This window comes from Lepidochelys kempii, chromosome 1, assembly GCF_965140265.1.
Source record: "Lepidochelys kempii isolate rLepKem1 chromosome 1, rLepKem1.hap2, whole genome shotgun sequence".
Taxonomy (NCBI): domain Eukaryota; kingdom Metazoa; phylum Chordata; order Testudines; family Cheloniidae; genus Lepidochelys; species Lepidochelys kempii.
In genome coordinates, this window is record NC_133256.1 from 164485446 (window position 1) to 164512437 (window position 26992).

Below are 26992 nucleotides of genomic sequence, written 5' to 3' on the forward strand. Positions count from 1 at the left end.
TGATCGCTCCCCCCTCACCCCCTTGTTTCCCCGCTCACACAAGATGGCGGCGGCTGTGCAGTCGCGGGTGGGCGCTCTAGTCCCCCGCCCTCTATGGTTGCGCGAGGCACGCTAGCCCGGCGCGGCACTCTATGGTGTGGCGCGTCGTCGCTTCGCCTGGCAGCCGCTGGGGGCGGCTGGGCGGGCCAGCAGGTGGCGCTGTGACTGCCCGGTTATCATGCTCCGGGGAGGGGGAGCTGGGGCTGGGCCGCGACGCGCTGCTGCGGGGCGAGTGTCTGGGCTGCGCGCTGCCGGGCCCGGCGGGATGTTCCGCAAGGCGCGGCGGGTGAACGTGCGGAAGCGGAACGACTCCGAGGAGGAGGACGAGGAGCGGGAGCGGGACGAGGAGCCGCCGGAGGCGGACGGGCCCGGCGAGGCCGCCATGGCCCAGGCGGCCCCGCTTCTGCCGCTCCCCACCGGCTGCGTCCCCCTCGCCGTCCCCGCCCTGACGGGCTGCGGGGCGGGCAGCGGCCTAGGCCCGGGCTTCGCTCCCGGCCTGGCCGCACTTCTGCCGCCGCCGCCGCCGCTGCCGCCGCCACAGCAGGGGAACGGGCTGCCGGGGGCCGGGCGGGCGCGGGAGCGGGAGCGGAAGCGGCTGCGGGAGAACAAAGAGGCGCCGGCGCCGCGGGCCAGTCTGCTCAGCTTCCAGGACGAGGAGGAGGGTGAGTGAGTGAGTGGGGCCGGGCAGGCGGGCGGGCCCCCCTAGCTGCACCTAGCCAGCCCCTGGGTGGCCGGGTCCCCGTCGGGAGCTCGCAGCTGCATGACGGTTTCTGCTCGCGCGGGCCCCGGCCCCCCAGCGTCGCTGCAAGTCAGGAGAGTCGGTGTTAGGGGGGAGGGGAAGAGGCCTATCGGGTCAAATCTCTTTTCCCTCTCCTCCTTCCTCCCGATATAGGCCCTGGTTCTTCCTTTCCGGGGCCACGTGTGACTCGCAACTTACCTGCTGCGATTTGTATTAAGGCAAAATGTTGAACGTGTGGTTTCCCCCAATAAGGACTAAGTGGAGAGGAAAACTAGCACTTAAAGAGGGGCCATCACAGCGATTCACAGTATATTGTTTGGGTAATAAAATGAATGATAAGGGGTCTTCAATTTTTGATTTAAAAATTATATAAAAAGTGCACATCCCTTCTTTTTTTTTTTTGTTTGCCTTCTGTTTTTGAGCCTTTAAGATGCAACGAGGGGCTTATTTTTATATTCTTCAACTGGGATAGTTAGGTATGTTTTTTAAAATGAAAGATGAGATTCTCATATATTGATAAAAAGAAAAGGAGTACTTGTGGCACCTTAGAGACTAACAAATTTATTTGAGCATAAGCTTTCGTGAGCTACAGCTCATTTCATACAGACTAACACGGCTGCTACTCTGAAACCTGTCATATCTTGATGTGATTCCAGGAGTTTGGGCTTCAAGAAGAACACCTGTTATCACAAGGCTTATGATAAAATTATGAGCGTTTTTGCACTGAAAACATGCAATTGTAGTGCCTACTTTTCAAAACTTTTATGTTAAATTTTGAATTTAGATTTGTGGGATACTTTTGTTAGTAACTCTACTATGAAGTTGTGCTGTGCACCACGTGAAAAGACTTGACAGATGGAAACTATTTTTGTGAGTTGTAGCTGACCAATCTGTTCCCAGGTCACTTAATGTTTTCTGATTTTCTTTGTTAAAGAAGCTGAAGAAGTTTTTAAAGTGAAAAAATCAAGTTACAGCAAAAAGATAGTAAAACTACTGAAGAAAGAATACAAAGAAGATCTCGAAAAATCAAAGGTTAAACCAGAAGTCAATTCTCCAGCAGATGGTAATTGCAAAACTACTACTACTAGTAACTTGTATTAACTGAAAGATTAAATACTGTTCATAAAAATGAGTTGTGTTAGAGATGCAGTGTCAATTCTGCAGGGAGACTGAGCATTTTAATACTTAGATTGCTCTACGTATTCAGAGCAGTCTATATAAGCATTAAGTTAATCCTCATAAGCACCCTTTTGGCGTAGATGGAATTTATCCCCATTTTATGGTTATGGAAATAGATATGGAGAGGTGAGGACAGTTACTAGAAGGCTACACAGTGAATCCTCATTAGAGTTGGGATTAAAGCTGACTAGTTCTTGACTCTCAAGCCTAGACTCATTTCTTTAAATCATGCTGTACTTCTGCTTTCTAACAGCTAGAGTTTGGATCTGCATCTAGCACACTTCTCTGCCAGGATGCCCTCTCAACACAGGTGTTAAAAGGAGAGCATTAAAGTGAGGGAGAAAATTATTGAGGGGGTTGGCAGAGTTGAATTCCTTATGTTGAGATCCTGTGTTAGAAGAAGTGACCTACATCTGTGTGTTCCAAACTAAGGACTGGATCAATGAGCATGGGAAGGTGAGGCAGAGACTGAGATGAGAACAGGCTGGAAGAGTGGTGGGCAAAAAGCTCTCTAACCATTTGAGTACACATCTGTAGAACCTGGAATAGAGCCTAGGGTTCCTGAGTTTCACCATTCCTGCTGTCAGCTAATAACTGAAGCCTACTGGCAAAAGTGTGTGCTTCATCTCCCTCTAACAGCTGGACCACATACAGGATGGCAACCTACTACTGCTATCAGTTACTGTTAGCTTAGGTGGAGCATCTGTGCTGTGAAGGTTCATGGCCAGCTGATGAATAATGTGAGACTCAGTATGGTTTCAAATGATGGAATTTCTGTTTTTTCTGTTTGCTATTTTAAAAAAAAAGAAATTATATAAAAAATTCCATTAAAGGAATGTTAGTTATAAAATCAAGCACTCAAAAGTGAGAAAATGCCAGAATGAAGGTTGCATGTGTAATCTTCATTTGGCCACTGTATGTATCTTGTTATGTCGTTTATGATCATGTAATTAAAGACTAACTTTGCTCCCGGAGATCTCAGTGCACAAAATGTATGTTGCTCAGGGAGTCAATCATGGTTGTGTAGGACCCCTGTTGTCTGTAGGACCCCTGCCTCACTTGTGGCAGAAAATCTGGGCCTGCCCAGGGATGGGATGTAGAGAATGAGGCAGAGGACTGCAGGAAGTAAAAGGATGGTTTTGTAGTTGAATGGAACTGTGAAGAACTGGATTCTATCCCTGCCTCTGCCATAGAGTACCTATGTGATGCTGGGCAAGTAATCTAAATCAAACTTTTCACAGGTGGCTACTGTATGTTCCTCCTTTTTTTTTGGTGTCCATCTTGTGGCAGTTGGCGTTGGATTTGCAGAAATGCTGAGTGCGCTTAACTGCAACTGAAGTCAATGAGATCTGTGCTCTGAACAAATAAAGAGCTATGAAATGTTAAATTCTTGGAAAATTCAGGACGTGGGCATCTCACATTGGACACCCAAAATTAGTGTGCATTTCTGATGATGCCTCTGTGCCTGTTCCCCTTTTGTAGAATGGAAATAATGTTGCCTTACAGGAGTATTTTGAAGATGAATGTAAGTTTGTGAAGCACTCAGATGTTACAATGGTGATTGTCATAGAAAAGCCTCTGTTGAAATTAATAATTGTCTTCAAAGCAGTGTTTGAGTGGTGTGCAGTAAATCAGGTCTGGGGTCACACGCTGATTAATGAGAAAATAAAATATTGGATAGCTGCTCATTCAGTGAGTACTGTCCATCTTGTGCAATGAGTGAGGCAGGGTTCCTGTGGGGGGAGGGGGGAAAAAAAGGTGTGTGTTCAGTCATTGAAGACTGTCATAATGCATATGTATGCAGGGCTACAATAAGGTAGGTTGCATAGGCAGCCTTAATTCTGGCATTTCCTGGCTCTCAATGCTTGACTGTGTGAACTTAATATTTAATGTTTTCTTGGGTGCATTAGTCTTCCTATCTGAGACTGGTCAGACTGTATAGTGTGAACTTGAGAAGATTTCAATGTTTTTTATTGAAGCCACAACATATGTTCTTCTCCTTGTAAGTTCAGTAGTTAAAAATTAATTGCTGTCTTAAACCTAAGCATATCTGGTGGTATTCTTTTAAAAGTGCTTTTAAAAAATGTTCACAGAAAGAAACCGATATAGACTTTTCTCTTACAGCTGAACAGGCCATAGAGAAAACAGGACAGGTTAAGGAAGCAAACCAAGAAGATGGGACTGCGAACAGTGAACAAGGTGAAGAAGAGATGGAAGTCGAAAGTGAGAAGGAAGAAGAAAAACCTAAAACCGGGGGAACTTTTTCAAGTGCTTTATCATCTCTGAATGTTCTCCGTCCAGGTTTGTACTTTATAGTAAATCTAGTTTAGTGGGTTTGGAAATGCTGTCTCTAACATTTGTAATGTAAGTACTGATATCCAGTCAGCTGTATGCACTCTTCCCAAGCTTAACTCCTACACACCCTCGAACAGTGACTAGAAATGAAAATTTAAAAGTAAATGGAAATGTCCACTTTCCAAGGTTCATCCATATTCTGCTGGCCTGTGGAAGAATATAATTGCACACTGTTTTTGAAGAACTAGGAAAACTGAACTGATTCATTTAAGAACTAAAATAGGACCATTTAATTACCACAGTATCAAATAGCAGAGTTTAATATGCTGAAAACAAAGGCTGTAACAAAATGTTTTGGTTTTTTTAAGTTGGGTATTTATATGAATTCCTTCAGGTGCCAAGTTCGTGGGGTGATATTTCAAAATGAAGCATAAGTCAAACTGGAGTCTCTGGTCTTTAAAAAACTAAATACACACCCCTTCTAGTTACAGCATTTGTTTTTCTAAAACTTTGAAATATTGAATGTCCTCAAAACTCACCTCTATTTTTGATATTCTGGTAATTTTCCAAGTAACCTGTCTTGTGGTGTAGTTTGGCATTTATCCTTAATTTAGGCACTAGAAAATGTTCTTACACTTTTGACCCCCTATTTGAGTGTCTTGAATGCTGTTAACTTGGTTAAATAGACTAGGAAATATTAAGGGCCAAAGAAATTAGTTTGAAGTATTATTCTTCATGAATAATAATAACTAGCAAATTTGCACATAAGGAAGCTTTCTGTCTGGGGAATAAGGTTGTTGCCTTCATGCTCACAATCCACAGACAACCATGGATCCATCTTAATTCCCTCTTAAAATAATGTAACTTGGGTACACACAGCAGACAGACTGCTTGTACAGATTTTTCAGACATGTCTGCCACCTTGTTTCCCTTATTCACCCATCTTTCCTTACTATCTTTGTCCTACTCTTTACTATCTTTGTCCTACTCTGTCAAGTTCTATGGTAATCTCTCTTTCTGAAGGGACTAAACTTTGAGCAAAATGAGAGAAGAGCTGCTCTCAATTCTTACCTCCTCACACAGCTCCAGACTCTATTAAGAAGCTACCCTTTCTCTGGGAGCACCTCCCAAGGGGAATCACCCTCTCTCCCAGCTAAATGGGCTGAGGGTAGCAGAGTAGGTACTTTGTTCTGCTGTTGCTGGCTGTTACTGGGGGAGAGATGTCCAACCGGGACTTCTGGCTACATACCAGTGACTCCAGGAGGGAGCCCCCAAGTGCTTACCACAGAGGCTGAGGGAAGCAGAACAGAACCTCTTATGTTAAAGATATTCAAGGCACTGTCATCAAGGATGGACTATGGGAAGTTATCTTTTGGAGGGGAACTTGATGGATTTGGCCTGCATCCAATTTATTTTTTAACATTTATTATCTGCATTGATAACTGCACTATGAGATGCCTTTTCAGAAAATGTAAATTAAAAAAGAATCATGCAGGAAGGGCTTTCTACAGCATATACTGTTCACTAATTTCTGAACATGATGTAAAGGTAGAAGCATTACATTTAATGACTCTAAATCATTAAATGTGTGCATTGACTATATATTGCTGGTTCAAAACTGTATTTCTTACATGCTACCAGAGATTTTTAGCTTCATGAACTTTGAGAGTATCTGAAACATAACAAAAATCATGTGAGATGATGATGATCCATTTAAATACTGCACTGCTTACGAAGAAACAAAAAATACGTTAGTAATTGTATTGTGCCTACACAGCCTCCAGAGTCCCAATCTTGTTTAGCACTACTGTAATACAAATAATAGGAATTCTAGATTGAGGAACCTTGGATTGCTGTTTTATTGGAAGATTAGTACCATTTGGGCTCCCCTAGTCATCAGGAACACATGAGCAAGGGAAAAGAGCTGCCACCAACAATAGTTTGTCTAAACTTAGACAAGAAAGTTCAAGAAAGAATTAAATCTAGAAAACTATCCATTTGGCTATATCTATTATATGCAAGAGGTGACATTATGCTGTATGTATGCAGCTTGTATATACTGCTGCATTTTCTGAAAGCCTGTGAAATATCTTTCAGGGCTTGCCTATCAGAATAGTTTCTTTTGGATTTTTTTCTCTGGTTTCCTTAACAGGGAGAAAATATGTTTGCCCTTCTTGCCCCTGGAATGTATTAAATAAGGCCTGAAACATATATATTTTTAAACTTTCTTCTGGTTTTTTTTGTGTGGAATATCTTGTCTTCCCTGTCTTTGCCGGAGGACTCTTAAGTTCTTACGAGCAGAAAAGGGCTCAGTGGAAAGGGCTGAGAGTGCTTTAACCATTAAAAATCTTTTCTGCTTGGATTCCTCTGTTTTCCTTACTGATAAGAAATACTGACGGGTTGGTGTGTCTGCAGTACCATTTTTCTCAGCTGATATGGCAGTAGACAAGTAGCAAAGAGTCTCACTGAGTTCGGATGCAATCATTGGCTGTTTAACTTTGTAAACATATGTTTCCAGGAGAAATCCCAGATGCTGCTTTTATTCATGCCGCTAGAAAAAAGCGTCAAATGGCTCGGGAACTTGGGGACTTTACGCCTATTGACAATGAGCCGGGCAAAGGCCGCCTTGTTCGAGAAGATGAAAATGATGCCAGTGATGATGAAGATGATGATGAGAAGAGAAGAATAGTATTCTCAGTGAAGGAAAAATCCCAAAGGCAAAAGATTGCAGAGGAAATAGGTAAAATGTTTTTGGAAGGATGATAGCATACCTAATAAATATAGAAACTATTTTCATTGTAGGTTACTCACCCTGACCTTTACAAGCCCTTAAACAAAATGTTCTGCATAACTAATAGCAGTTTTGGTGTACCATAATCCACATTGTAGTTTGGTATAGAATATTTTATTTGAACTCAATGTCATAAAACTTTAATGATCCATTTTAAGGAATTATGGTAATGTAGAATCTAGCTAATAAACACATTCAGTTTGCACACAAAAATGGCCCCTTTCTGCTTTTGAGCAAAGCTTTAATAGCACAGTGCTTTTCTGAAGTTTCATGAAAACTTAATTATACAAAATATTTGTGGTGAACTCTTAAGTATAAACTAATTAAAGCTATGCATGTCAACTGAACAAAATGTATCGTGCCACATTATTCTTTTGATTATTTACTAGCTAATGTGTAAAATGAATTTACGGCGGATCTTGGTCATGGAAGATTAGCAAGATTCTGGCTTGTAATAAGCATTAGGTGTTTTTTCTTACTCTAATGATTACGTAAATTTAACTATTGGAATTCGGAATGAAATATCCTTGGTATAAATCCATTATCTCCATTTTTATCTTGTCTGTTCATTTCCTTTGGGTGCCCAGGTATTGAGGGAAGCGATGACGAAGCTCTCGTGACTGGGGAACAGGATGAAGAACTCAGTCGATGGGAACAGGAACAGATACGAAAAGGAATTAACATACCTCAGGCATGTATTCAAATAGTTCAAAAAAGATGGTATATTTTTTGGGAAAGGTATAGGATTTTTAACCTTTCAGTGCATATATTGACTAAAACTTCCCCAAACTCAAAGCAGTATTATGCTGGTTGGTATAATTTGATCTGATGAGATTAATGGTGTAACTTTATAAATTAAAGTCCTCTCATATGGAAATAGGTGGTGTCTTGCTCCTGCTTTCTATCCATTATGGAAGAGTAATGAGCATTGTAGTAGCATTGACTAGCACTTATTAGCTAACTAGGGCCAGTAAGTAATGAAGCTTTGAAGTGAACTTTGTTTCTATTCTTCCTGTCCAGAAGTTGTTAGGCATGTATGGCCTGATACTACTGCGACTAAAGTCAATTGGAGGTTTTTGCCACTGATTTCAGTGGGAGCGATATCAAATCCATACTGGAAAGACATGCTAATAAAATCTAAAGCCTTAATGAATGTACATGTTCATCCCAGATGTACCAATGCCTGAGCCTACTTTTGACTAGAGCTAGGGGAAATGTTTTGGCCAAAAAATGGAGGTTTGGGTTGAATGAAAAAATTTTCAAATTCATGTCTGATTTACCAAACTCATTGGGGGGGGCGGGGAGGGGGAAACATGAAAAAATGTAAAGGAGGGGAACTCCCCAAAACCTCAGAACATTTAATTTTGACACTTTTAAAAACATTTTGATTTTTTAATATTCAAATCAACTTTTCATTTCAAAACTTACTAGCTTTATTTTTTTTAAATGACAATTCATTTTGGATTCAACGAAAACTTCGTCTGACTCAGAATTATTTTTTTTATTAGTACAGTCAGCAAACTGAAAACTCATTTGTACAGCTCTGCCTGTGACCTCTTGGGAAGACTCCATACCTGTGTAGGATTATGCCTTGTGGTAGCTGCGATTCGTGGCTTTGAGCAATGGTGAAGTAGCTGGCCCAGAGTTGGAAGGGGACACTAGTTGGCCTTGAAAGCTATTTTCTAAAATTAAAAAATATTTGTAAGGGTTTTCATGGCACGTTGTTAATCTGTATTAACAGCAAAGATTAGTACAGTTTAGGATATTTAGTAATTGGGTGTTGCAGGCTTGCTGCATTCAGTAGTATGCCATGAGCTATTACTACAAATAATGATAACCATGCTAAGACATTCTCCATGGAAGAGATTGCTTCTGTTAATTACTGTAGACCATAATTCTGTGAACACATCTTCGCTCTGTTTGTTCCCATCTATCTTTCATTAGGAGGTTATGAAAAGTGATTCATTTTAATAACCATTTTGATTTGAATAACTTCTGTCTGTGCATATAAAATGTCAAAACTAAGTTACAAAGTAATGTTTTTAAAAGGAGTGACATTAGCATTTTGAGTATTACATGTCTTCTTTCTATAGGTTCAAGCAAGTCAGCCTACTGAAGTGAATAATCTGTACTACCACAACTCTTACCAGACAATGTCTTATGGTTCATCGTATGGCATTCCTTACACTTACGCTGCTTATGGATCATCAGAGACCAAGTCTCAAAAAACAGATAATACACTTCCTTTCAAAACTCCCAGTAATGAGATGACTCCTGTTACTATTGATTTGGTAAAGAAACAGCTTAAAGACAGGTAGGGCAGACCATCTTTTTTAGACTTAAAAGACTTGTCCTCTAGCTTTCTATTCCCTCAGGCACCCTTTAATCTCGAGCAAATGCAGAATTTCATCGCTGGAAAACCACTGACTTGGCACATCATTTAAAAAAAACAAAACAAAATGAAGATGACATTGAAACTTTGTTCAAAAGTCTGCTTGGATTTCTTCTGTGGAAGTGAAGCTTTTAAAATGTGGCAAATTGATCTTGTTGAAGACAGATCTGAGTTGCATCTTCTGGACACTGAAAAAAATCTTGTAGTCAAGAATTGAAAACAGTGAGATGTTTAGCTTACGAAGTAACATAAAGTGTGTAAATCAGATTTTTTTTTTTCCTGAATACATAACCATCTTACATTTTAGGCTAAAATCTGAGGGTTTTTTAGGGCTTAAACATTGTAATCTCCTTGTTAGGTATCAAAAAGATCCTACTGTATGAACAATCCAATTGCAATGAGACATATTTTAGAATGAACAGCCCACACTTTTTGTAATGTCTTCAAAATTGGTTTGTATGCCCCTTGTTGTAAAATCTTTCCATTAGCTGAAGTGCGTCTAGTCAGTGCAGTATAATAGAGGCTGTGTTATAGATTATATTTCTTGCTAGATATAGCATAATGCCTTTGCTTCTATTTTAATTTCTTAAGACTCAGTCTTGCAAGGTTCTAAGAGCCTTTGACTCCTGTTGGGATTAACAGGAGTTGACTGTACTCAGGACCTCGCAGAGTCTAGCTTATGTAACTTACACTACTCTCCTTGCTGATAAGAACTGGAGAAGGGAGAAAGCATTGACAAATCACAGGTAGTGAATGTACCTTGAAAATATTTTCCTTATAGAGATTTGGTACTTGTGCTCTCTCACTCTGAAACAGATTAATATCTTCAACAGTTTGCGTTATGTAGAGTTTACGATGTAAATTTGTTATCTATGCATTGTCCCTCAGGTTGGACTCAATGAAAGAATTGAACAAAGCCAATCAGCAGCAACATGAGAAACATCAGCAAAGCCGAGAGGACTCTACCAAGGCAATTGAACGATTAGAAGGGTCTTCTGGGGGTATTGGTGAACGGTATAAATTTTTGCAAGAAATGCGAGGGTATGTCCAAGACTTGCTTGAGTGTTTCAGTGAAAAGGTAAGGATGCAAAAACATTAATCTCTTTTCAATAAAACAGAAGTAGGGAAGCTTAGTACAGGCCAAACCCATGCCTCCTTGTACTTACTCCTGCGGCCCCCACCCCCCAAAATATCAAAAAATCTGAGAGCATACTCAACAGAAGGTTTGGTTTTAGAGGTGATGAAAAGTCACTTTTTCATCATACTAAGCTTGTAAAGAGAAGTCTCACTTTTACAGTATAACAGATCTCTGGTGTACTTCCAGTTGGAATGTAAGTGCTGACTTGACTGAAGTGTGTGTGTGTGTGTGTGTTTTTAGAATGGTTTAAGAAATTGAATTTTTTTTTAAATATTTACTCAAACACTTCCATATACGCAGATTGGATGCCATGTTAACGGATAAAGTTAGTATCCATTATTGGTGAATTGTTAGATTGCATTGGGGTAAAAAGGGTTGAGGTGCAACACTGACTTTTTCTGGAAGCATTTAATGAGTGCCATATAACACACTTCTACTTTTTGCTGTAAATTTTCTGCTAGTAGCTTAAAAGATTTGGCAGTGTTCTGATATCTATTTGGCTGGAAAAGTTTTAAAATCAGCATAGTTGGCTGAAGATTTCAGAATTTTTTAGCTTTTTTCTTTTTAGGCTACTCTGTTGTATACTTCTAACTTGGAAGAATTAATTTTATTTCCCATTTAAGATAATTGAAATATCCTTTATACTTCCAATTCTGTAAACATTAGTATTAGTTAATTTGTATGGTAATCTAATCCAATTTACTGTAGTTAAATTTGGTGAAAAGATAAGATGCTAACAATCTTATGGGTGATGCGTACATTACACAAGTAAATTGCAATACAGAGGAGAGAGTGTTGTTGGAGGCTTTCACTCCTCTTTTCCTGAAAGTGATTTCTATTTTATACGCGATAGGAAGCTATTTATTACATAAATTACATAAGCCACTAGAATGGAGTATTTAGGATGGGGAAAGTGGCTGTTTTTACTTTTCTATCTGTAGGCTTCCCTTCACACCTACCACACGTTCAGGTTGATAAAGCAATTGATTCTTACTATAGTGAGATTAGCTGCTGTCTGTTGCTGGTGGAGCTTTCAGAAAATCCCCCATCTGTACTCTGAATCTTCACCACTATGTATCAAGCAGAATGCCTCTGAACAACCTCTGTGTAAGCAAATAAATTGGTTAGTCTCTAAGGTGCCACAAGTACTCCTTTTCTTTTCACTTGAAACACGTTACTCTCGCTAACTTTTTCTCTGAACAGAACAATGCCAGTTGAGACTTCATCTGATCTTTTTAATGTTAACAATCAAACCAGTGATCAACCATTTAGGAAAAAAATTGGGAATAAGTAACTACATGGTTTTCAAAACTGAGCTGTGTGGAAGGTGGACTGTGTTTTTCATTTGATCCACTAGCCATACTAAATGCTGCTTAACTGAAGAAGCAAAATTTTTGAAACTGTAGCATTGTTAGCTGACTATATAGGTAATGAAGTTGACAATTTATTACTGCCTCATTTTGTTGTGTGTCTAAAGTACAATCCAGATAAATTATGAGCTTGGCTTCTCTTCTCAGACCTTGTCTGTATTCAAAATTGCACCAGTTTAAAGGTGTGACTTTTTTTTTAAACAACTGCAAAACAGTGTGGACATTTAATTTGTTTTAAACCAGGTTTATTAAAAAAATAGTGTCCACACTGGTTTGCAGTTTAAATCAGTCTTAAAAACCACACCTTTACATTGGTGCAGTTCTGAATATGTAAAAGACACTGGTCTACACTAAAAAACTGACTGACCAGTAATGGACCAAAACCAGTTCTGATACTAACAGTTCAGTTATTTTCAACATTGGTTTAGGGGATCTGTTGCTGACAATCACTGGCAAAAACTGGTCAGTTTCCTACTGTAGATGGAGGTACTTGAGATTTGAATTTGTTAAATCTGCCTTCCTTTAGTATGTCATTGTCTGCTCTAATCTCTCTCTGGATGTTCTGTAGATGACTTATTAGGGGGGGAAAAAAGGCCTTGTGCCTATATAAAGAAATACTTTCAATAAGTTGCCAAAAAATTACTTGTAAACTAAGCCCTTGATTCTACAATTGACTGCACCCAAGCATACTCCTGTATCCATACAGAGCGACTTTGGCTTCAGTTGAAGTCCACAGAGATACACATACACAAAGTAAACTGTAAAATTGGGGCCTAATACAGACAATTTGACTGTAATATTTAAATACAGCATGAAATCTTAAGTATTCTCAAGGTTCTATGTATTCCCTAATTCTGTGGCCACAGAATTTGCACTGAAATCCACTGCCTGTTTTTTAGAAATCTGTAATGTGTTACTACAAAGATCTGTAACCCCTCAAAAGGTAAAACTGTGGGGCAGCATAAAATAACAGACTAGAGGCAGCCAGACTGCAGAATTTTCATATTAGGTCATTAAAACCTCTTTAATTTTATTTTCATGAAATTGCAGCAGTAGAATTTCCTGTCTGAATTTAGAGATGCAGAATTTAGATTCAGGTTGCTCTGGGCCTTGCGTATCTCATGTTGGCTTTAGTTTGTTTTAAATTTACAATAATGAAGTTCATTTACCACTCCCCTGTAGAAAACTTCAGACTAAAAATTTTATTAAAGCAAATGTTAAAAAAATTATATAGTGCACAAGTTAAGAAAATAGCATCTGTACATCTGGTTATAGTGCTTAGATTATCCACAAATACAAAGTTTGTCTTAAAAGTCATAAGATACATATAATGCATAATCAGCAATAACCCAAATTTAGGTGAATAAATTTAACAATACAGTTTAGATACTAGAATCCGAATACTTGAGTACATCACTCATGAAAAGTTGTAGAGAGAGATGGTTGTGGAAAGCAAAGTTATATCAATGAGTGAACATTGTCCCTCCCTAATTGAGATATTAGGGTAGGTTTACTACTGATGCATTTTGTTCTATAACACTGAAACTGGTGAGGATTGTGGTTAGTCATTTTCACAATGCTGGCACTAGGGGGAAACTTTGCATGAATGAGCACAAATGGGTTCATGACAATACATTTTTCTTCAGAAAGAGATTGAGCAGAAGGATGTGGAAGTTCTAGTGGTGTATAGACTTACTCCTGGAATAATGAGAACGTTTTAGTTCTATAAAATCTTGTCTCCCTTCTATCCCTGTACCTCTCCCCTTTCTGAATTTACTTTTTTTTACTTAGCATATTTTTAAGTATCAAACAGGTTTAGATGTGTGAAATACAATTCTTGCATAACACTGAGTTGCAACCTATACTGTAGTAACTGTTACATACAATACAATACAATTCTTTCATAACACTGAGTTGCAACCTATACTGTAGTAACTGTTACATAGGTTTTAGAATAAAGTAGAATTGTAGGACTGGAAGGGACCTTGAGAGGTCATCTAGTCCAGTCCCCTGCACTCATAGCAGGACTAAATATTACCTAGACTGTCCATGTCAGGTGTCTATCTAACCTGCTCTTAAAAATTTCCAATAATGGAGATTCAACAGCCTCGCTAGGCAGTTTATTCCAGTGCTTAACCACCCTGACAAAGTTTTTTTCCCCTAATGTCCAACCTAAATTGCCATTGCTGCAATTTGAGCCCATTGTTTCTTGTCCTATTCTCAGAGATTAAGGAGAACAATTTTTCTCCCTTCTCCTAGTAACAACCTTTTATATACTTGAAAACTGTTATCATGACCCCTCTGTCTTCTCCTCTCCAGACTAAACAAACCCAATTTTTTTCAATCTTCCCTAATAGATCTTAGATAATTTTAGTTGCTCTTTTCTGGCCTCTCTCCAGTTTGTCCACATCTTTCCTGAAATGTGGTATCCAGAACTGCACACAATACTCCAGTTGGGGCCTTATCAGTGCAGAATAGAGCTGAAGAAGTATTTCTCATGTCTTGCTTATAGCACTCCTGCTAATACACCCTGGAATGATAGATTTTATTTTATTTTTGTAACAGCATTGCACTGTTGACTCATATTTGGATTGTGATCCACTATGACCCCTAGATCCCTTTCTGCTGTACTCCTTCCTAGGCAGTCCTTTCCCATTTTGTATGTGTGCAACTGATTGTTCCTTCCTAAGTGGAGTACTTTGCATTTGTCCTCATTGAGTTTCATCCTGTTTACTTGAGACCATTTCTCCAGTTTGTCCAGATCATTTTGAATTTTAATCCTATCCTCCAAAGCACTTGCAACCCCTCCCAGCTTGGTATTGTTCTCAGACTTTGTAAGTGTACTCTCTCTGCCATTATCTAAATCATTGATAATGATATTGAACAGAACTGGACCCAGAACTGATCCCTGCAGGACCCACTTGTTATGCCCTTCCAGCTTGACTGTGAACCACTGAAAACTACTCTCTGGGAACAGTTTTCCAACCAATTATGAACCCACCTTATAGTAGTTCCATCTTGGTTGTATTTCCCTAGTTTGTTTATGATAAGATCATGCAAGACTGTATCAAAAGCATTACTAAATTCAAGATATACCACATCTACTGCTTCCTCCCTATCCATCAGGCTTGTTACCCTGTCAAAGATAGCTATTAGGTTGGTTTGACATGATTTGTTCTTGACAAATCCATGCTGACTGTTACTTATCACCTTATTACCTTCTAGGTGTTGGCAAATTGATTGCTTAATTATTTGCTCCATTATCTTTCTGGGTACTGAAGTTAAATGGCCTGGTCTGTAATTCCCAGGTTGTCCTCGTTTCCTTTTTATAGATTGGCACTATATTTGCCCTTTTCCAGTCCTCTGGAATGTCTTCTGTCTTCCATAATTTTTCAAAGATAATTGTTAATGGTTCAGATATCTCCTCAGTCAGCTCTTTGAGCATTCTAGGATGTATATCATTGTTGTCCCTGTTGTCCTGAGGACATCTAACTTGTCTAAGTAATTTTTAACTTGTTCTTTCCCTATTTTAGCCTCTCCTGCATTTTCCCTAACATTCACTGTTAGACGTCCAATTGCTACTAACCTTTTCGATGAAAACTGAAACAAAGTCATTTGGCACTTCTGCCATTTCCACATTTTCTGTTGTTCTCTCTCCCCTCCCACTCCCAGTTGAGTAACAGGCCTACCCTGTCCTTGGTCATTCTCTTGCTTCTAATGTATTTAGACTGTTTTCTTGTTACCTTTTATGTCTCTAGCTAGTTTAATCTCATTTTTGTGCCTTGGCCTTTCTAATTTGGTCCCTACATACTTGTGTTGTTTCTTTATATTAATCCTTTGTAATTTGATCTAGTTTCTACTTTTTGTAGGACTTTTTTTTGTGTGGGGGAATTTCAGATCATTGACTTAACCAGGAGATCTTCAATGTTAAGGGCCAAATCCTGCATTGTCTTCCATGGATAATTACATTGAGTTCGCTGAATCTACTTGCATAACTAATGCTCACACAACTAAAAGTTTGCAGAATCATGCCTTAATACTATTTTGGTTTAAAGCACAGGAAGAATTTTAGGCAGAATGTAAGAATTCCTTGTCCTAGCTAACCATCAATTCAAGTTAACACCTCTTGTGTTACATGCAGTGCTATAAAATCTGGAATGATCACAGATGATCAGAATCCTGACTGTGCATGTCATCCAAGTGACGGCAATTCCCACAGCAGAGTGCCCCACAATGCCATGCTGTCATTGGGATTTAACTAAGTTGGGTTGAAGAGTGCCACCTGCTGATTTGGTGCAATCACTTCTTGCAGGAGCTAGGTGGTCTTTTATTCTAAGACTGTTGCCTTCATGCTGCTTAGTTTGTGAGACTTTAGAGGGTCACAAAACAAGGAATGGCTTTCAGCCATCCTACTACCACAATTAACACAACACTGTTTTTGGCTCTCTTAGAAGGTAAAGATATTGGCCATTATACCTTGCTTTTATTGTATAGATATGGAAAAGATGTGGGAGGGTGAGACTATTCGTGGATGTCCAACTGTATAGTTAGTTAAATTGTATTGTAATCTTAATAATCCCAGTATTGATATATCACCAAACGACACTTTGGAAATGTAGGTTAAAAACTGATGCAAATGGAGTGAGATACTGTGCAGAAATCTCTGCACATTGATGTTTTTCCTGTTTTATTTTTTTGAGAAAAGCGTGTAACAATTAACCAAATGTTAATGGATTAAAGGATTAAATACATATGATTTTTAAAACTATAACAATGTAATAGGTAGTGAGAGCCATCAAAGTTGATCACCAGCTGCAATATTGTGGATGTAAAGAGTACTAACTCCTAAATTTAGTTGGTCTCCAGAAGGAATCTATTTTGAATGTATTCAAACACTCATGCACAAGTTTAGCTTTTCTTTTGATGTTCAGACACTGATTGGAGGAAACCTATGGGGACATTTTAAAACATTCTTTCAACTCTTTAGTGAAAATTTGTAGAATAAACTGCTCACAGGAAGAAGCTATTCTCTTTATGAACAGAAACAACAATAATGCTAGGATATGTACTTTACCCTTCAGTTAACACTACTGTTTGGTTGCATCCATTTTTGAAAAGGAGTCTTGTAAATCTGAGTTCAGAATTTATTTAACTCTAGAAAATCTTTAAACTTTTTTGTATCCATTTGCAATTAGTTCAAGAAGCTGTTCTGACCTGTTGGTGCTGATGTTCTCAGGCCAAGAATGCTAATGTGAAGAGCTGACACTTTTTTCCCTTGCTATCAAAGAAAACCTGACTTGTAGTTCCTTTGGGTACCTGCAGTGGCCATTTCAGCTACAGTACCTTTAGTGTTAAGCTTTGTTGGAGGAGTTTTCCAAATACTGACTCCAGTCCTAGGTTAGTTCAGAAAACATTTTTCTGAAGCCATTCTTTATTTAAAAAAACAACAAAACCTTGGATTTTAGGTAGCAGTAAAATGTTAGAGCTGAAAGATTTTGGACTAGACATATCTCAGAGGTAAGGAGGCCATATCTTAAGTGTTTTAATGCCAGATATGAATAAATTACAGGAGGTGTCTTGCCAAATAAACTGAGAATTACTGTCTATTGTATTTGAATAGAAATATGGCCAGTTTTAATTCCTTGGTGCCAGGAACTGGGATCGCCCAACATAAGCTATGATGCTGCTGTCCAACACAGTAAATTCTAGTTGCTGTAACATACCTTTACTTCTAAAGTAATTGTACAACTGAAATACATTAGTCATATTAAAAAGTGAGTAGCAGATCATCACTGACTTAAACTCCAGTCCTGCAAAGATTTACCCAAGTGCATAGTTTTCCTCACATGACTCGTACCACTGAAGTGAAAATTATGCTCTTGAGTAAATTTTTTCGGGTTTGGAGCATCAGTTGGCATACACAATAGCATGTGGATGATGTTTCAATGATAAAATTCCGTAATAGTGCGCTATCAATCATTGGCATTGATTTAGTAAGTTCAGTATATGTTTTGTTTCTGTACTGCTTATTGTCAGTAGCATACTTTCTCAGTAAATTAATTTTGAATCAGCATCTAGTATCTACTGTTGTAAAAGTGAGTTCTGTTAATTGTAAACAGTAGCACAAAACATTGCTTACAAGTACATACAGTGAAGACAGTCCCATGGAATACATTTGTGGCATTTATACTCTAGTTCTGCATCTCTTTAAATCAGCCATTAACTTACTGTTCAGGCTTTTCACACTGCTGCTTATCAGTGAAAACTACTTGTACAACTTTTGTACTATAACTGAAGGCCATTATCATAAACTCTGTCAAATGCATGTATTGGCTCCAAAGATATCAGCTGGTAAAAGAAAACAACTGATGTATCTAAAAACCGCAACAGCCTACATTGCATCTTGGAATAGTATGGTACCCCAGACAATTAGGCACCTGAAGAGTTTGATATTACGTAGTGTGTTATATTTTTACAGGTGCCCCTGATTAATGAACTCGAGTCAGCAATGCATCAGCTGTACAAACAGCGAGCTTCCCGCCTTGTCCAAAGACGACAAGATGATATTAAAGATGAATCTTCGGAGTTTTCAAGCCATTCAAGTCAGTCCATCTTGAAGGTTTTTATTATTCATTAAACAACCTTGTTTACTTAGTATGGTTTAATTTAAAAATAAATACTGCAGAGCATGATTGACTTAAAACTTATCTTTTGTGATGACTAGAAGCAAATTCAGGTTTAAAGTATTCTGATCTGTTTTGTTTAAATACTGAGTCATTCTTACTCTTGAGACTTCATCTCTCCTATCTGCTAGTCTTAACTATATATATGTGTGTTTTCTCTCTTTCCTAGCATTCAGGATATTTGAGAGTAGTGATGTTTGGCATGTAACTGTTTCCCTATGTCAGGCTCTCTTTTGACCTACTTACGTTAATGTAGATACAAAATTCATGATACATCTACCATTGATTTCCAAACAGGACTTTTAAAATGTTGATAACCTGAAGACTTTTTAAAAAAGTACAGTTCATTCTGTTAGCAATAAGTGTTACATTTCAACAGTGTAAGTTTAAGACTCTTAGAAAAGAAAAAGCATTTCAAAGCTAGGGAGGCTTTCTTCTCTTAGCCAGATTTAAGTTGTAATATTCAGATACTAACTCTGTAATATTATAAATACTTTATACACAATAGAAAGCCTCCTTTTGAGACCACTGCTCCAGAAGTGGAAATCAATTTAAAAAAAATTGGTCAGTATCTCCGTTCTGGTGATCACTGTTAAATGTGTAAAATAAGTTGTGCAAAAAAACCAGATACTCATATTATCTATATTTTATTCCACATACTAATGATATCATGTAAAATTTCACTCAGGTGCTTTTGAAAACTTTCCTGAAATTGGTAGATCTGGTTTCCTGCTTTTAAGGAGATTTCCATTTAAAAAGTTTTTATTGCCCTCAGTTTTTTTTTTTTTGAATATGTAGAAAACATGTCCTGTGGGCAATCAAAATTCACCTTCGTCCCCGCTTTCTGGTATCCACATCTATACCTATTATCCATTTGTCTATTTAAGAACTATCGAAAATGGATTTTGTACCTAGTTACAAAACTACATTCTCCTGCCCACTGCAAGTCCCTTTTGAAATAATATTCAGCATGTGCACACAGCCTAATTAATTCTAAAGTTAAAATCGCTCGCCCTCTTTTGAGAGCTTAGTTGAGCATAGGCCTTGTGCTGGCTCTCCCATTTACCCTGGGTGCATTGCTTTGAGGCTTAGGATATGCCAAGTATGCTCTGAGCAAATTACTTAGGGAGCCTATAGTGGGGCATGTTGGATTAGAATGTTATTTGGGGGATGGGAAGAGTCCAGATACTGTCATAAAGGGGACGCTTTATCTGAAGCATGGGAGCCCTGAGGATATATTCTGGTAAATAGATATATTCCTGAAATGTTTCAGTCCTGTCGTCCTCTCCACTGGGACTGGTAATGTGGTCAGTCAGTTTCTCGGTCAGAGGTGCACAAACACATCAACTTGACAGTCAGCTCACTTTACTACTTAAACCAAAAAATTATTACCTTTGGAAGGGACTTAAACACATTCCCCAAATGTTTACTTTACTCTGTCTTGTTACAGTCTGTAACATAACCTTGACAGATGTAACATATTGAACAAATTACAACTTCTCCCATGCTCTAAAGCAGCTGTTCTCAAACTGTGGGTCGGGACCCCAGAGAGGGTTGCAGCCCTGTTTTACAGGGGTCGCCAGGGCTGGCTTGGACTTTCTGGGGCCCAGGGCCAAAGTCCGAGCCTCAACACTGGGGCTGAAGCCTAAGGACTCCAGCCCTGGGTGGCAGGGCTTAAGTTACAGGCCCCCTGCCTGGGGCTGAAGCCCTTGGGCTTCAGCTTTGGCCCTCCCACCTGAGGCAGTGGAGCTTGCGTTTTGGTTATTGGCTGTTCCCCTGGGGAGGCAGCAGGGCTCAGGCTTCGGTCCCTCGTCCTGGGGTCATGAAGTAATTTTTATTGTCAGAAGGGGGTTGCGGTGCAATGAAGTTTGAGAACCCCTGCTCTAAAGCTTTCCTTTTCTGAAAGGATTTACCATTTCTTAAATAGGAACACTAAGACAAATAATCATTAACATTCTTAAATGATGAATGATTTGATAACCTGGTTTGGTAAGAATGCATAACTTTATTTTTGTGTAGTTTGAGGCTATTGTTGAAATCTTGTGATGTTTATTCTAGTGGGTGGATCTGGTATCAAGTAATACTTGTGAGAATTTATGGCAAAGGTTAGACAAGCTGGAGACTTTTGTTAATTTCAGTCAATGGCTTATCACCGGCTTCACTGATTAAGAGCAGAATTTAATGTAGCTAATCAGAATGATCTATCATGGAATTGCTGTTTTTTTTAAAAAAAAAAAAAATGGAAAAAAACGTAGGCTTTATTTCCTAGGAGTTTCAGATATATATCAAAACCTACACGTAACTTAGTGAACTTGATTTTGTTCCAGGGAGCAAGACTAGATGAATAGGAGTCAGATACTGAATCTTTGTTACAGGGCTGCCTTTCTCTTCCCTCCCCCTCTTCTCTGCTCACTCACTGTGTTTTTAAAATGTTGCATGCTGAATGCTATATTTATAGCAGCAGTACAGTTTTTTTCATTTTTGTTGGTACCAAGCAGTTTAAACATTTACTGCTTTAGGCCACGGAGTGTTGATAACTTGTGAGTACCAGTATTAGAGGGGAAGACTGAAGTGTGATGAAGCCAAATTCGTATTTGAATAAATTTGGAGTATCTTCAATTTGAGATTCCAACTTCCATCACTACTTCTCTCAACCTGTAGTAGCTACAGATTCAAACATTTGGGTTTGTCTGTTTTTAGCTGCTTCAAAATACTGGACAACACATTATTCCCTGTTACTGTAGATGGAAGTGTTTTAATTTCAACCAATGTAATCTTGCAGGTAAAGCACTGATGGCACCGAATCTTGATTCTTTTGGACGAGACAGAGCACTCTATCAAGAGCATGTAAAACGGCGGACTGCGGAAAGGGAAGCTAGAAGGTACAGTACTAAGATTTCCTGATTGTATTGGGGTAGCACCCAAAGGCTCCATGCAGTATCATTACATCAAGCAGGGATTTCCATAACATGTAGGAAAGCGCTGTCCCCACTCTGGACAACTTAGAGACTATTTGCTTTGTGCAGTAATGAAGAGAACATTTTAGTTAAATGACAAAAGTACATATCTGGTTAGTTACAGTTCTCCTTCCAACAAAACTTGCTCCTTTCGTCCTAATCTCTCTGTCCAGGCGCCTCATGCCTCAGCCCACGTACTTGCCAAGGATATCCTCAAAGAAATATTCAGGCTTAGTATGTGGAAGCAGCCAATCAGATGGTGCTTGCTAAAGTTACTGAAAATGCCTATAAGACACTCCAGTCTTGCTGCAGTCCTTACTGCTTTCCCCTAGCTCCCATGGTGAGGGATGGAGAGGCTATCTTTACTTTGGCTCTCCTGGGGTCAGGAGTAGGACCAGCATGGCTAAACTATTGTTCATTTGTACAAAGATCTTAATGATTGGTTTATACTGTAATTGTATTGCTGCCTTATAGAGCCCGTCGTAGGCAAGCAAGAGAACAAACTGGGAAGATGGCAGATCACTTTGAAGGCCTTTCTAGTGATGATGAAGAAACTTCAACAGATATTACTAATTTCAACATGGAACGAGGTTAGAAAAGTCACTCACTTATTAACTGAACATGGAAATCCTAAAAAAAAAAATGCATATTACACAATATGGATTTTTTTCTAGACTTAGAATGACAAGATAACAGAATCACAACAGTGATTTGAAGTTGTTTTTTAAAAAAGCATTTAATAAGAATATGGAACTTGATGGGGACAATATCAACTCTTAAAACGAAGTTTAACAGACCTGTTCTAAAATCATGTACAAATTCAATTTATTCTATGGAGATAGTCTAGCTAAAATAGAGGAATTGCTCTTCCTCCCTTCTTGCAGAACAAACTTGCATAGTAAAGTGTAACAACATGCCTCCTTCCCCACGCCACCATACAGTTTTGCACAGATTCAGTGCTTTATTTTCTTTGAGTGGTTTCTATTGCATTATGAAACACATGCTCCCTCTAATGACAAGAGTTAAACATTTAAGTTTGTGTGGATTTTGGCAATTCATTGTTCAGTGGGACACACTTGAACTCTATCTTCTAAAAAAAAAATACATATATATATATATATTGGGGTGATTTTTGGCAAGATATTCTATTATCCCCAAGAATTCTGAAGTTGCAGACTTTGGTAGGTGAAAGACCATGTCTTTTCTGAAGTTCTGCATAAGTGTCTATAAGCTTATTGACAATTTTTATGGAGCTATGTTGCTATGAGCTAACAGTTTGAAATTTAATATATATATTTTTTTTGTATACATGTAACTAAATGAGCTGTGTAGTGACTTAGGCCTGTAAGCCTATAACCCTAAAAATTCCATTGTTTTAATTGGCTGTGGTTTCACGAAAACTGCTACCCGTGCATAAGAATAATCTGTTTGAGTTTTGTGAAGTGTCTGTTTAGGTTTTTTTGCAGGTACAATAAAACTTTTGTTAAAAACAATATTAACCTCAACTATCTAGTTAAAAACTTAGAACCTGAACTGCTGTTTTAACTTGGCTTCTTGTGCATATATGAGATTTAGAAACAGATACTATGCCTGCTCAGTATCTATTAAAGACTGTTAGTATATTCATATCATACACACCATAGATTCATTTTGGATTGCAAGATGCACAAATGGCATACATATAACTGGGATATAATGGCAGTTAAAGATTGCTGGGACAATTTAATATGTTCTTAGTTTAGGTATCACTGTTGTGGGAGACCAGTATAAAAGATACAGTTATATGATGCTCCACTTTGTAACGCCTCCCATTTGTTTCTCTTTTGGAACTGAAGAGCTATAGGAAGGGCCCTTTGAAGTTTGTCTCTTTATATTCTTGATGCTCTAACTCTAAACATTGCTTACAACAAAGAGAACTAGAGCTGCAGGAAGAAGGAATGACTAAAATGAAGAGAACGTAATTGTGTAAGAAAAGGGGTGAGAGGGAGTAAAAGGATAAAGCAGGAACTTAAACAGCTGCTAGGCTTGTAAACTATTAGTACAGTAAAAATACAAAAAAAGTTCCTTGTAATTGTAATGTTCACTAAATGTGATTTTTTATTATTATTATGTGATATATATATTCACATTATCAACAGCTCAATTCGCTCTAAGATCCACATGTCCAAATCCACGCTTTCTGGAACCCTCATTTGACTGGCTAGTGTTAAGGATGCCCCGTCACACTTAGAACGTGGCACTTAGTTCTTCATTTTCACCCTTATTTATCATTATTGATACCGTCCCACTTCTGGCTACTACTGAAACAAAACTGGTGGTGCTACCAAAGCTTACTAGATCTTAATATAAAACATATCTGCATGATAAAACAGTTTACCAAATAGACACTTACAGCACCCAGGCACTGTTTGTGTTGCAGTGAGGGAAGAACAGAGGACAAGAAACTAGAAAACTGAATTTTTTTGTTGCTTTTGTCAGTTTCTAAGCTGAATCTCATTTAATTTGCTTGGGTAAACCACCTTATGGGAGCTCTTGTAGACAATAGAACATCAGCTTGTTACCTAGTTCTCTAAACTTTTCCCCCCTAGATCGCATTTTGAAGGAATCCACCAAAGTTTTTGAAGATGTACTAGAAAGTTTCTACTCAATTGACTGCATTAAATCACAGTTTGAAGCCTGGCGTTCCAAGTATTTCTCCTCTTATAAAGATGCTTATATTGGCCTCTGTTTACCAAAGCTGTTTAATCCTTTAATAAGACTTCAGCTCCTTACCTGGGCTCCTTTGGAGGTAAGATACTGTTACTCAAATTAAGTGAACTGTTGTGCATTTAGAGCATCATTTTTTCAAAACAAGGTGAACTACCCTTCGGTTCTTTTCGAGTATGCCACTCTCAGGTCTTGGGCCTCAAGCTCTCAAGATTATAAGGGTGTAAGCTCTTTAGGGCAGGGGCCTTGTTTTTGTTCTGTATGTACCACATCTAGCACAATGTGGTCCTAGTCCATGGTTAGGGCTCCCAGGAGGTATGGAAATATAATTAATAACCTTTTTTTTTTTTAAATGGAATCATATGATTCTTCCATGCTCAGACTGGGCTTTGGGCTGCTGTCCCCTGTGGTTAGCACAGCAGGTCTGACTTAAGTTCAACATCTGCAGTTCTCTTTCCTTTGGGAGCAATGACAGTGGTATCCAGTAACCACTTCTTAAAGACGTAAACTTCTTAAAGCAAAGTATTTATTTAGAACAAAAGTACTTAAGGGAAAACAGATCTTAAAACAATTTAAACTTGTTTATTGTTGAGTGTACCTTCAGAATAAAATGAGCTATTTTATTTCCCAGTTAAGCATATAGGTATGTTGAAAATATGCCAAATAGCTTTCCACTTACAATTTTTAATGATTTGGCTATTCATTTCACTTACGTTAGAATATAGAAACAGGGCTGATGCCAGGAAGGGGATAGGTTATAAATAATGTTAATAGATGTCCCCCAGTATCTGTCTATGTGGAGTAGAATTACAAATATAATAGTGTGTGGACACATGAGACATTTTGGTGCTCGCAGGTTTAACCATTTATGTTCCATAGGCTACAAAATGGGCATATAAGAAAACCACATTTATATAAAATAGGCCTTTTTCATCAGGATTCTGTAGTTAGTGTGGTATCACTAGTGTATTCCATGCTGGGGTTTTGTACAGAGTGGTAGTCAATGATTTGTATGCCACCAGTGTAAGAAAAGAAAATACTTTACATCGCTCTGAAGTAAGTGAATACTATCCCCATTTTGTTAATGGGGAAATTAAGGCAGAGTGGCTTACCCTCAGTCATGCAGAATCAGTTGCAGAAATGAATAGGCCCAAAGTGATTTGTGCTTAACTAAGGTATTTTGGGCCAGATAAAAATGCAGAGAAGTCTGCATTGAATTCCGTGTGAGTAAAGCACCTTTGAAAATCCCATTAGGTGCCTAAACACCTCTTAAAAATCTGGCTCTTTTTCTAATGGCTAATGTGCCTAATGTGCCTTTAGGATGTCTAGGATACTTGGCTCATAATTCCAAAGCTATTGTTTTCTTTTTAAAAGGAGGGAAAAAAACTTTGGCCTTCAAGTGTATTATGCTGATGTTTTAGGATGGCTAAATAAGTTGTTCAGGCTCTTTAAAACTCCTGTTGGCCTCAAACAATGTTTAAATGTATGGGACTAACGTCTGTCCTATTAATTTTAATAGGGCAAGTGTCAAGATTTTGAGAGCATGTTGTGGTTTGAATCGTTGCTATTTTATGGCTGTGAAGAACAGGAGCAAGAGAAGGATGATGCTGATATTTCACTATTACCTACCATTGTAGAAAGAGTTGTTCTCCCTAAACTAACAGGTATGACTTAAATGCTATTTTGTAACTTTTACAAATATTAAACCATAGTAAATACAGAAGAACAACTTTCATGTGATTTAACTGTCTTAATACCTACTTTTTGAGCACCTGCAAAGAAAACTGTGTAGTAATTCTTAATTATTTTTACTAGTACTTGCTGAAAGTATGTGGGACCCTTTTTCTACAACACAGACATCTAGGATGGTAGCAGTTACACAGAAACTAGTAAATGGATACCCTTCAGTGGTAAACGCAGAAAACAAAAACACACAGGTAACATTTTTTTCCTCAGTCATACTAGTTTGGAAATCTATTTTATAGAATTTCTGCAGCATAATGAGAAACATTAGACACATTGGAACAAGAAAGAGAATCTTACAACTAATGGATGTGCCAGTGCCCAGTTCCGTAGTGCTAAAGACCCACTGGAGCAGCTGGGGGAAGTAAACTAGGAAGGATGCTAAGCCATTTGAGTCTGTACAAAATGTACAATAGGATTTGAACAGAGTGATTCAAAATGTACCAAACTTAGTTATGGGGCTATAATTTCACTTTAAGGTTCAGTTGGAAACGCCATTGCTTCTGTTTTCATAGCATATTGTATTGCTAGAACCTCTAGATTGAGTGCCACGTAATTCATTTGCTTGTCTTTTATGACAAAAGAATGTCTTTGACAGCTTACTGATATTTTGCAGTGTCATAGCTGTATACTTACAGTATAGAAGTTAACGGAGTATGAATGCAAACCTTAAAATAGGCGATAACTCCCAGCAGAGTTGTTAGATTAAGACTGTATAAGACCCTGATCCTGCAAATTGTTAAAAATTTGTTTAAAGTTAAGCACAGGAATAGCTAAATTGACTTCAGTTCCCTTTAAACTGAAGTCCAGTATTTTTACTGACTTGTTAATTGTAGCTATTCCCAATATTTGACTTCAGTAGGACTACCCGCATACTTGAAGTTAAGCATGTTTATGTAGTTTGCTGAATTGGGGCTTAAAGCACTTTGCATTTTTAACTTCTAAAGAGGCCTTTAATTT

At 38.4% G+C, this 26992-nt stretch overlaps 1 protein-coding gene across 2 annotated transcripts in view; it reads left to right on the forward strand.

Moving 5' to 3' along the window:
• Nucleotides 1-192: 192 nt before the first annotated feature.
• The window catches only part of PAXBP1 (PAX3 and PAX7 binding protein 1), a 35108-nt gene continuing 8308 nt past the window's right edge, over nt 193-26992 (forward strand). The window contains exons 1-13 of one of the 2 annotated variants that reach the window (XM_073362186.1): nt 193-701; nt 1713-1841; nt 4067-4258; nt 6771-6992; nt 7631-7734; nt 9137-9357; nt 10324-10513; nt 18422-18545; nt 21409-21508; nt 22058-22173; nt 24172-24371; nt 25809-25953; nt 26105-26226. In XM_073362186.1, coding sequence (XP_073218287.1) covers nt 218-701; nt 1713-1841; nt 4067-4258; nt 6771-6992; nt 7631-7734; nt 9137-9357; nt 10324-10513; nt 18422-18545; nt 21409-21508; nt 22058-22173; nt 24172-24371; nt 25809-25953; nt 26105-26226 — 2349 coding nt within the window. In that variant the 5' untranslated portion in view covers nt 193-217. The remainder of the gene's footprint in view (nt 702-1712; nt 1842-4066; nt 4259-6770; nt 6993-7630; nt 7735-9136; nt 9358-10323; nt 10514-18421; nt 18546-21408; nt 21509-22057; nt 22174-24171; nt 24372-25808; nt 25954-26104; nt 26227-26992) is intronic. The other variant, XM_073362195.1, reaches the window with a different exon arrangement.